This window comes from Nicotiana tomentosiformis, chromosome 3 (assembly GCF_000390325.3).
Source record: "Nicotiana tomentosiformis chromosome 3, ASM39032v3, whole genome shotgun sequence".
In the NCBI taxonomy this organism is placed as follows: Eukaryota; Viridiplantae; Streptophyta; class Magnoliopsida; order Solanales; family Solanaceae; genus Nicotiana; species Nicotiana tomentosiformis.
Window position 1 is genome coordinate 17,471,262 of NC_090814.1, and position 11,376 is coordinate 17,482,637.

The 11,376-nt window shown below is 33.1% G+C and overlaps 1 protein-coding gene across 2 annotated transcripts; it reads right to left on the bottom strand.

The window, feature by feature from the left end:
- Positions 1 to 3,591: 3,591 nt before the first annotated feature.
- Positions 3,592 to 10,807, bottom strand: LOC104104883 (bZIP transcription factor TGA10). 2 transcript variants are annotated; one of them, XM_009613069.4, is made up of 11 exons: positions 10,082 to 10,807; positions 9,860 to 9,960; positions 9,249 to 9,328; positions 8,954 to 9,088; positions 8,767 to 8,835; positions 8,599 to 8,658; positions 8,403 to 8,480; positions 8,212 to 8,287; positions 7,727 to 7,989; positions 6,326 to 6,565; positions 3,592 to 3,953 (listed from the first exon to the last, which is right to left on the bottom strand). In XM_009613069.4, exons 1-11 carry the CDS (start codon positions 10,339 to 10,341, stop codon positions 3,804 to 3,806), a joined length of 1,512 nt encoding a protein of 503 aa, XP_009611364.1. In that variant the 5' UTR covers positions 10,342 to 10,807; the 3' UTR covers positions 3,592 to 3,803. The 2 variants fall into 2 exon arrangements, with proteins under 2 accessions (XP_009611364.1, XP_009611363.1); XM_009613068.4 differs by having other exon boundaries at positions 7,727 to 7,998; positions 10,082 to 10,805.
- Positions 10,808 to 11,376: the final 569 nt, after the last annotated feature.

The window sequence follows — 11,376 nt, forward strand, 5'->3', positions numbered from 1 at the left end:
ACTGTCCTTCGCAAATGCTGCAGCCCTCATGCGAACGTGTAGGCTTGGGATGTTTGGGGAGGGCAGATGTGGTCTCCATCGCGAACGCGACCTCTTGAGCGTGAATGTAAAGGCTTGGCTGGGGTGATGCCTTCGTTAACCCGGTGCGGACTTTGCAAACGTGAAGGCCAGTTGGCATGTGTACCTCGCGAACGCGGCAGGTGCTCTGCGAGTGGGAAGAGAACCTGACGCCCACTTATACTACAAGCTGAAATCGGAATTTGACTATGTTTCACCATTTTTGAGACCTAGAGCACGTATTGGAGAGCTTTTTGAAGAGATTTTCATCCCAATTTTATTGGTTAGTGCTTTTCATCTAGTTTGATATATTTCAATAAATACCCATTGATTTTTATCCTTAAATTTAGTAGTTTAAGGGTATAAATTAGGGGTTTGGTAGAATTTAAAAAATTTATAAAATTGAGATTTAGACCTCGAATTGAGGTTGGATTTCGAAACAAATTACATATCCGAGCTCACGGGTAAATAGATAATCGGAATTTGGTCCGATTCTCGAATTTTGACCAAGCGAGGCCGGGGTTGACTTTTGTTGACTTTTTCAATATAGTTAAAGATTGAACCGTTTTCACTCGTGGGTAATTTCTAAAGCTTGTTTCGAATTATTTGAACTATATTTGGCTAGATTCGATTGGTTTGGAGGCTTTATTTAAAGGAATAGTCGTGGTTGATTGTTGATTTGATTTCGAAAAGAGGTAAGTAACGTGGTTAACTTTGACTTGAAGGAGTTAAAACTTGTTTGGTCTATTTGCTACATGAATTATGTGTAGGGACGGTGTATATGCAAGGTGACAAGTGTATATGCGCTGTTATGGGTTCAAGTATGCGGGACGATCCATTTATCATCATGTTATCATTTATTCGATGTTATATCTTGTTACATGCTTTAATTGCTATATGTTCTTACTTGTTATTTAAGCCTTTACTTGTTACTTGTCATTAATAGTTACATGTTTTCATTTATTCCTCCCTTGAATATTATTTGTTTTTACCTGTTATGTTCTCTCACCTGAGTTAGATGAACGTCTTTACTATTTCATGCCTTTACTTGCCTTTACATGTTACCTGTTGCACTTTATTATGTTATATTCAATTGTGTGAGCCTTTGGCTATTCTTGCATTAATGATTTATCGAGGTTCGTACTAGCTTATGATGTGAGGATACTTTATGAACTCGAGTTGTTGGTTGTTCTATATTTACACTCGTATAACCTTGGTGATTCATACGCTTTAGTTCCCTTTTTGGTTGATATTTTGGAATTCATTTGTATTGAGTTGTTAATATTAATAAATTGATATTGGGAACGGGTTGCGCGACACAACAAATTGAAATAAGATGATATTTGGAACGGATTGTGCGCCGCAATAGAATGAAAATGAAATGATATTGGGATCGGGTTATTCACGCAACAAATGTTATTTTGGTAATAGGATCGGGTTGCGCGCGGCAACGGGAAATAATGTGTTATAACTATTTACAGTTGTGGTGTTCTATTTTCTGTGTTGTGAGATGATGTTATTTTGGGGCCCTCTGTTAGTTGACCTTCTGGTCTCGTTGTTATGAGTTTATACGTTTTATCCATATTTCTGTTGTCTTCTATTTATTAGTCATACAGGTTTTAGTGAGTGTCTTGTCTTAACCTCGTCACTACTTCGTCGAGGTTAGGCTCGGCACTACGGAGTACATGGGGTCGGTTGTAGTCATACTACACTTCTGCACTTCTTGTGCAGATCTCGATGTGGGTCCTAGCGGCGCATAAAGGAGATTGCTCGAATCAGATCTATCCAGAAGACTTGAGGTAGAGCTGCACAACGTTCGCAGTCCCTGAAGTCCTTTTCCTATCTTGTTTTACAGTTTATCTTGTTTCGGACAATTGTATTTTATTTCAAACTATATTTGTAGCATTCTAGTTGCTTATGTACCTGTGGCTCCGGATTTCTGGGATTAGACTGGACAATGTGTATGGAGTTTATTATGTAATTTAAAGTTTTATAACTTTATCTTCTCATTAATTTGCTTTTAAAATTGTAAAAGTAAATATCATTGTACCTAATATTAGCTTGCCTAGCAATCGGATGTTAGGCGTCATCATGCCCTCGTAGTTAAAATTTCAGATTGTGAGATAAAATATCTAACTTGTCATATCCTACACGATATCTGCGCTGTTTGTCAACCTCTGTTTAATTTGTCAAGCCACAGATTCAGACTAACAACTTAAAGTAACACACACACAAAAAAGGTCATAATTAACAAGTCATAGAGTATAATATATAAATTAATTATTTCGTCTAAAAAAAAAAAACCAAATTTAAAGTATCATAGGCTTTTCGATTCGGACACAATTATTTTTATAATTTGCATATTTAAAATTAGAAAAAGTAAATCAATATATTTTATATTTTACTCAATCTTTTTATGTAATTAAAATCATATAAGAATGTTTAAAAATATTATGATCAAAAGAAAACTATTTTGACTTTCTAAATAATAATGGCAATAAAAAATGAGACTAAGAGAATATCTTTTCCATGATAACCATATATACCTTTTGATGATTAGAGTAGCATTTTTGAATTGCCATAAAAAACTAATAATTCTTAGAGGTAAAGGAAGCAGGTGAAGCATCCCTATTATTGGACACTAATTCTATAAACAAAGAATTCTAATTTAGGCATGAAATGTGTACGACCCTAAAGTTTCATTGCTGAATTTTGTATTCATAGTCTAACTAATCCTTTTCTTTCGCTAATCCTTTTAAATATGATTATGTTTGTTTGACTTTGGGTTAGGATTTGCATATACTCAGAAATTTAAATCACCTAATCTTTTCCTGTTGCAATCAAAATAGTCTTCCACCATAAGTCCATAACTATCCAGAATACCATGGAATCTTGAAAAGGTACAACACAATTTTATTTCCAAGTGGAAAATGTAAAACAAACCAAATTTGAATAGCTACCAGAGTTGGTCTTGTTTTCTGTTACACAAAATGCCATCTAATACCCTGTGAGCAGTTGCAACAATGTCCAAATGGATGAATGAATGTCACAACACATCCATTGCCCATTTTGTCTCTCTTATCAAATGTCTTCCTCCTTGAAGGTCCCACAAATATTACTCAATAATTTTATTTTATTTTTAATGTTTTTTAGTAAGGCAAGATGGTGTACCAATTATAATAGATTTAATATGGTATGACATTTTTGAAAACCATATGCATAGCGAGAGTTTCGTACACTGAATGCCCTTTTAATCCTTTTTTTATGATCAGTTCTAATTTGTCAAGTTGATTTTTCACATAAAAGATATCTACAGATCGTATCTCAACTTGTGGGAATACATTGGGTTGTTGTTGTTGTTGATGTTGTATCTCAACTAATTTTTTTTTTTCATTAAGAGATATGTTGTGGGTACATGTTCAAAACCCCAATCATCATTCATTATTTACCACAGTCTAAAATTCTCAGTCAGAGAAGGCTGCTTCCTTAGGTTGAAAATTAACCAAGATTTCTCAATCCAACAAGATAACAAGATCAAAGAAAGTGGAGTTCCAGCTTCTACTTTTATCATTTACTCTAGTTATTTCTTTTGTTTATCTATACATCTCTATGAAAAGTAAAGGTTAACTGGAGAGAGTAGGGAGGGAGAAAATAAAATAAAAAACATAAATATTGAAGGGAAATAGATAAAGAAAGATTATAGAAGCTCAGCTAGCTAACTAAAATTAAGTACTTTTTTTTTCATCTTATTCTTGTCGAGGGCGCGCAAGCCAAAGAGAGCTGAGAGCTCGAAGCCGATGAAAATATTCAGCGATTGCCAGAAAACACCTAGCGGCTTGACGAGTTGTGAGTAATTGATGCAGCCGATGAATTGTTTGGTGCCTCAAATTATCTGCCTGTAAGTGAAAAATAAACAATCATTTATTCTCCAATGTTTCTAATTTAATTTTGTCAAGAATTAGTTTATTCAACATAATTGTAGGTGAAATCAAATAAACAAAATAAGTAAGAAGTCATGCATATAAGTTTGACTTTTGAAGGGATTACTTTATTCTTTTATTAAGAGTTTAATATTGACAAGGAGTTCAGAAATATGTGGCAATCCTATAATCTTCTGACTTTGTAGTGATTGATTTGATTGTCGAATGGACTACGAACATACTTTACGATTTTATAAAACTTAGTTTTTTAATCCGACTTCGTTACCCCCCCCCCCCCCCCCCAAAAAAACCCCCTCAGTTACTTTCCTTTAATTTTCTAGACATTGGTAAAGGTAAGAGAACAACTATGAGGGAACTACGAAAGGAAATAATATATAGTTGGATCTTGGCGGCGTGAGCAATTGTATATCGACCACTCTAATGCAAATTTTGTACAGATAAAATGCATAGAAAAGGCATTATAAAGAGAATCTATGGTGGAAAGATGCATTAAAAAAAAAGTTAGTAGTTTCAACGAGAAAATCAGCTTATACTACCTTGTAGGTGGCATCTCAATTAGAAACTAATGGTTTTACGTTGGAGTATTTGAAATACAATCTATATATTTAGAATAAATTATTTTTATATGTAGTGTCGAAATAATTAGATTATTGAAAACAACCTTTTGGAAAGACAAACAGTCAGCTGTCTTATTTTTGGATAACAAAAACAATTAAGGTACAATTTAGAAAACAACAATGTATTCTCAAATTTACAATGAGGGGAAAATGTGGCTTTCTAAAAATTAACAATCATAACGTTTTGTCAACATTTAGCAACCATGAGAAGAAAAGAAAACACAACAGAAAAGGAACCAAGAAATGATCTTTCACATTTATTATAAATACAAGAATTATAAGTTTCAAAAGTAAAGTCCCTAAGTTTCTATGTTGAGTAAAAGAATGACTTAAGAGAGTCAAGTTCCATGACTTTCATGTAATTATGTGAAGTTGATAATGGATTTCCTTTTCTCTCCCATTCTTTTAAGAAACTAGGGGGTCATGGTGGATATAAATGTATGGTCTATTTAATGTAGTTTAAGTCAAAAGGTTTCTAATTATGACATCATACTTATATGGGCCTAAATTATACTTCCTCCGTTTCAATTTACGTGAACTCATTTGACTGGGCACGAAATTTAATAAAAGAGAGAAGACTTTTGAATTTGTGGTGTAAAATGAGGCACATATAAGGTAAGGTAAATTAAGGTAAATTATTTCCAAATAAGGAAATAAATCATTGCATTAAGGTAAATTATTTTCAAATAAGGAAAAATGACATTCTTTTTGGCACAGATTAAAAATGAAATAGGTTCACATAAATTGAAACGGAGAGAGTATATGATATGGATATTTTTGAGCCACTCCCCTATTTCGTAGTGTCCTTTCTATAAATCTGTTCTTCCTTGTGACTTTGATTGAGAAATTTCTTGCAAAATTGATAATTAAAGATACTCTATGCTATTAGGTCTTATATGCTCCTAGTTCTCACAGCATTAAGCCATTTTCCTCCATAAGAAAACTAATGTGTCTGTAAATTGCCTTTCCCATTGTATTTGAATTTGGAATGAAAGAAGATGATGTACTCTTTATATTATTTCTTTTTCCCTTTTTTGGTTAAGGTAATTAACTTAAGCAATTTTATGGATGAGAAATGTTCGAACATTAGAGAATTAATTCAGAATGATATTAAATTTGTTACTTCTCGTTCTTTTCCTATGTATATGTGTGAGGACACATATGGGACAGAAATAATATATCCTCACTAGGGGTCCCACATATTTTTTCCTCGAGATCAACAGCAATATTTAGAAAATCTGTGTGACCAAAACCAATGACATCTTTCTGTAGCCGAGGGTTTCCCTATAGTTTACGGCCATTAATTTTAGGGCATGTACGTATTTGTTTAATTAGATATAGAAAATCAGCTGGAGAAAGTAGTAGGTCATCAGATGGAGTAGGTTTTCCAACTCAAGTAGGAGCAGATTCTTCTTCTCTTTGGCCCTACCTATCCATCAACATCACTTGCACTACTTTATCTCTTTGTTATAATACTGTTGTGGGAAAAGGTAGTGTATTCCTTTGTATTCCTTAAGATCACTTAAATTTTTAAAAATTAACTGTTATGTATTGATGGTATAAAAATTATTTATTCCTCCCTTTGTTTCAATTTAGATGATACACTTTTTTTATTCGTGCGTTCCAAAAAGAAGGACACATTTTTACAATTAAAAATAATTTAACTTTAAACTCTTCATTTTACCGGAGAGGCTTTATAACTTCACGTACCTGTCGAACAAAACCTTCAAGAGTGGAAAGTTTGTTCATGGCAAGAGCCATTTGGCCCATGTAATTGGCCATGTTCTGAGGGCAAGACAATGCATCAGAGGCAATGGTGTCTGAGAGAGAGTGATTAAGAGCTTCAAGCCCTTGAGAGAGTGCATCCTCTGCTTCTTGTGTTGATTGTTGTAACCCACAAATCCCCATAAGTTGTTGTTCTGTTAATGGCTCAATCTGACTCAGGATAATCTAATCATTCCAACAAAAAAAAAATGAAACCAAACTAAGATCATTAGCTTATCCAAATATAAACTTCCAAAATACTATTAACAATAATCAGAAAGTACGATCTTGATTAAAAAAAACAGACGTGGAGGTTGTTGTAGTTCACAATATAATTACCAAAAGGTCTTTTGTTTCTTCTTACCCCGAACTAAAGGTTGATAGATCTAGAAGAAAGCATGACTGTTTCTTTGTGTCAATGAAATATAGAGACAAAGATAGAGATAGGGTATCTGATAACCGTGCAAGATTCATCACTCCTCGACCCCACTATTACACGTATAGTATAAGATATCGAGAAATTATCACATATAGGTTTTTCTTGTGTGTATTTTAAAAAAATAAGGATTTTAGTTATACCCACGATATAAAAAAAAGAATTACACTATAGATCACTTAAATAAGAGCTCGATAACAAGAAGTGAACATTATGTGTATAAACACGCATACACATAATATTCAACTAGATATAAGGGAGAAATATAATGGGAAGAAAACCAGAAGAAAGGTGGTAACAGACATGGCTTTATGGTTGAGTATGGAATAATACCTAACGTGATCCTAAAAGGGAAAGCTTGGGGATGTCTTACTTCGTCATTCATTGATAGTATTACGTACATAACAGAAATTACAGAACATCATGAGATGTTCTCACAAGTTCCACCCATGGAATTAACTTCTTGTATCCCTCGTGAGGCATCTCATGATGTCTCTCCAACCTTTGTCAACCCAGTTGGAAATTTAAACACAAATTTTACTACTCAATATAAAATGAGAAAAAAGAGAGTTAAAAAGTACATTTATCCTAATATTTAACTCATACTCCGATACGCTAATACTAGAATTATCAATATATTTTGACCTGTTGATCAAGTACTTGTCCATATTTTTTAGATTTTTAATCCTACTTTTTACAAATATTACTTGCAATTATATTTTAGGTGGTGCAAAAATTATTTTGTTTTGTGAGTATATAAAATAGTCAAAGGGTACGCAAGTTAGTTCGAATATTGTGATTATAAAAAAAGAACATTTTATCATATGTAAATTAGGGTTTGCATGCATGTATCTTTAATCATTCTTGATTGTGATGTAATTTTCTGTTAGGTTTTTGTTACGTATACGTACTTTGAGGAGCTCAGATGGCCGAAACCCTCCCATCCACATGAAGCAACGTTCAGCTGGAGTCTTCCACATACCAGAAACAAGATGAAAGACATCAGATTTTGCAAGCATACTCTTGAGGTTCATTATCTCGTCGTAATGTGTTACACAATTGTCGACATAGATTCGAAGCTCGTTTTCTGGAAAATGCTCTTGCACTGCGTTTCGAAGCTCGCACATTAGTCGATGGTGTTCCTCTAGCCACCTCGCATACTCCATGTCGAAAACTGCAGCATCTACATTCAAGCAAAATCAGCTCCACATAAACAAACTTTTACACAGATTATCTAAAAAGATAACTATAGGTAATTTCCTTAATAATTGGGATTAGTATCCTGAAAAATGAGGTAGCTATTTGCTATATGTTAAATATACTGCCAGTGAATATATAAGTTAAATCCAAAATGTAAAAAAAGAAACAAACAATAAAGGGAAAAATGCAGATGTACCTGAGCTCATGTTGCCCATATTAACAGGAAGGTTTTTTTCTCCTCCTAAAAGAGAGTTTCCTCCAAAATAGTATCCCTAAAAAATGCAAATTTTAGGGAATTTTTATTTTCTTGAAAAAATTTAATAAAAAAAAACTAAAGTAGGTAAATCTCTAAAATAAGATGAGTTAGTTAGAAGGGAAATATAATACTTGTGCTCTAGCCCTTTGTAGCTCTTGCTCTAATTGAGTAAGCCTGATTCTACTTGACTCTAGCTGTTGAACATAAGCCTGTAACGAAATAGCAAGCTAAGTAGATCAAAACAAAGTTTTTCCACAGAATAATGCCCAAAGAAAATGTTTTAACAGAAACAACAACAATAACTCAAAAGTGAATAATAAGGAGTACCTTTTTCCTAAGCCTACTTTTCCTTGCTGCCTCTCTATTCTGAGCAAGTCTCCTTAATGTCTGCAAGGAAAGTTAAATTAAAATTCCACAAAATTAATACTATGTAAATTAGTAAAAGGGAAGATAAACAGATAAAATTTCCTCAATTGATAAAACCAGAAGTCTCACCTTCGGATCTGGTGTTTTTGGTCCATCTTGCTCTGAACTTGAAGTTGGACCCTTCCTGTTTCCCTCTCGCTGTCACCACATTGAAGGAAAACATTAGATCTTTAAGAAGAAATTAAAATAAAAACGAAATACTATAGTATCTATAAAGAACAAATATATACAAAAATGAAATTTTGCATTAAAATACCTTAGCAGCTTTTGGTGGTTCAGGACCAGAAGCAGAAGGAGCATCGTTATTTTTGAGATTATTGGACAACTCCATGGACGGCTGAGATGATCTCTTGGAACCACTCATTGCTGGAGAAACTAATCCAGTATTCATCTACCAAACACAGGAAATAACAAGGAAAATAATTCAGTAGGTCTTAATTAAAAAACCTATATAAAGTTGTTAATAGCAAGAAAAATAAAAAAAAAATGTTTAACGGTTTCTTGAATATAGATACCCTATATTTTATCCATATTTATATAATCTAACTTACCGTATTTGTTGTTGATGGCTCGACATGCATGGGTTGAGATGGAAATATGTTCAGAGTTGGTGGTCTCATCCCTGAATTTTCTGCAATTATACCACAGACAAAATTCTTTTTAATTAAATTAAGATTTCAAAGATCCTTTCTTCTCAAGAAAGAGAGTTTCTGTATTTCTGACAGGTCATGCACTTTAGTCTCTCAAAAGAAGCTCAGAACAGAGATTAAAAAAAAAAAATCTTTTATTTAATTCGTACATTTTACAGTAGAAGCAGATTTGGTATATGTGAGAAAACAAAAAGATGAGCTGAAACTGAAAAAGGCTGAAAGCTACTTTTATTTTCTTGAAATCAGAAAAAAAAAAGAAAAAAAAAAAAAGAAAGGGAAATTGTTTTTGCTGTGAGAGGATCTGGTCAAAGGAGTGCTATGAGAGATTTCAATTTATCTGAAAGCATGCTTTTCTCATGACTGGAAAATAACTATTCCCCATGGAGAGAATCTCAACGGAAAAGACCTAAAATTAAATATAAACAAAAAGCTAAGTCCCTTTATTGATCAGAACTCAGAAGACATGAAAAATAAAGGACAAAAAAAGAAGGAAAAAAAAATCAAAAGCTCACGTCTTTGTTCTTGGATTGATGAAGGGTCTTGGCCATCAAGATATTGAAAAAGTGCTTGATCTAGTTCACCTAAATCATAAGCTCCAGCACTGTCTTTGCTTCTGCTCATCCACAAAACCAAGAAAAATAAAAGTCAATAAAAAATAAATGATAACATGGGATTTAATTTTTTGAGGCATCTCTAAATTTGATATGACAAACAAGGAAAATGAATTTAATTACATGAGACTTCCAGGAATAGCAGAAGATGATTGTTGCATCATCCCAAAAGATATCTGATTATTATTTTGAAGCTGCTGTTGTTGATGATGATTATAAAAAAACTGTTGTTGATGATGTTGATGCTGACCTCCAAATGATATCTGATTATTACTCTCTAACGGGTCTTGGTTTTTGTTAGAGGAATCCATATAAGAAACACCAACAAAAAGCTTATTTTCTTGCTCAGGTGAACTCTCAACAAAAGCTCTCTCAAATCCCATTTCTCAAATTTATAAAGCAGAAGATGATAACTATTCTTTTACTATTTGCTTGTACTACGGAGCTACTTATAGAGTTGTTCAAGATCACCATAATCAGATAAAACCAAAGAGAGGAAAGGATAGTCCAGTCGGTGGTGTTATTTAAGAAAAAGGCTAAGGTTTTTGATGAGAAGATAAGAAAATGAAGAATTGAATGCTAAAGAAGCAAAAAGACAAAAGGTAGAGAAGAAAGAAAGAAGAAGAAGACGAGGATGATAAAGCGGATAATATTCACATAGAGTTTCAACACTTTCTCTTTCTAAAACGGTTCCACTCGGCGAAATCACTGAAGACTATGAGGAAAATAAGAAAGAAGAAGAATAATAATACTACTACTACTAGCTATCTGAGTCTTTGGCTTTTGGTTTGTATAGAAACCGCTTTTGAGCTTCCTTGTCCGACCATCTATCTCAGTCTTCGACTTTCTGTAATGACTCTTATGCCTTTGATACTTGGTGTTTATTTCCATTGACATTTTCTTGTAGCTTATTTGAACTAACACGTACAAGTGTTGAATTGAGGAGGAGAATACGGATTTAATTTATATACATTAATGCAGCACTAATTAACTTTATATTAGTTGTGTAATTTTATCAATTCTCGGCCTGCCTTATTTTATCATATAGTTAGTTCCACTTATTATTTTCAGTTAATTCTAATTATTTTAGGTAATTAATTAGCTACTAGTATAGATACTCTTTTGAACTAATAGTGTATAAAAGCTAAATTCAATTAATATTTACCATCAAGACTTACAATCAAGTGATACTAATAGGAGTCTCCCCCGCAATAAGTGAGTTTAATTCTAATGTCAATGAAATATAAAATTTGGAGAAAGGTGGAGAGGGGAAAAAAAAGGGAGTACAAAATTCATCACACTTTGCCTCTAACTTATAATGATTTACAACAGCTCGTGGGAGTTATTTGATCGTAGGTCAATTGTTTGAAAAAGAAAATTGTTGCTGATGAAGAGTACCTTGTACGAGCAGTCACAAC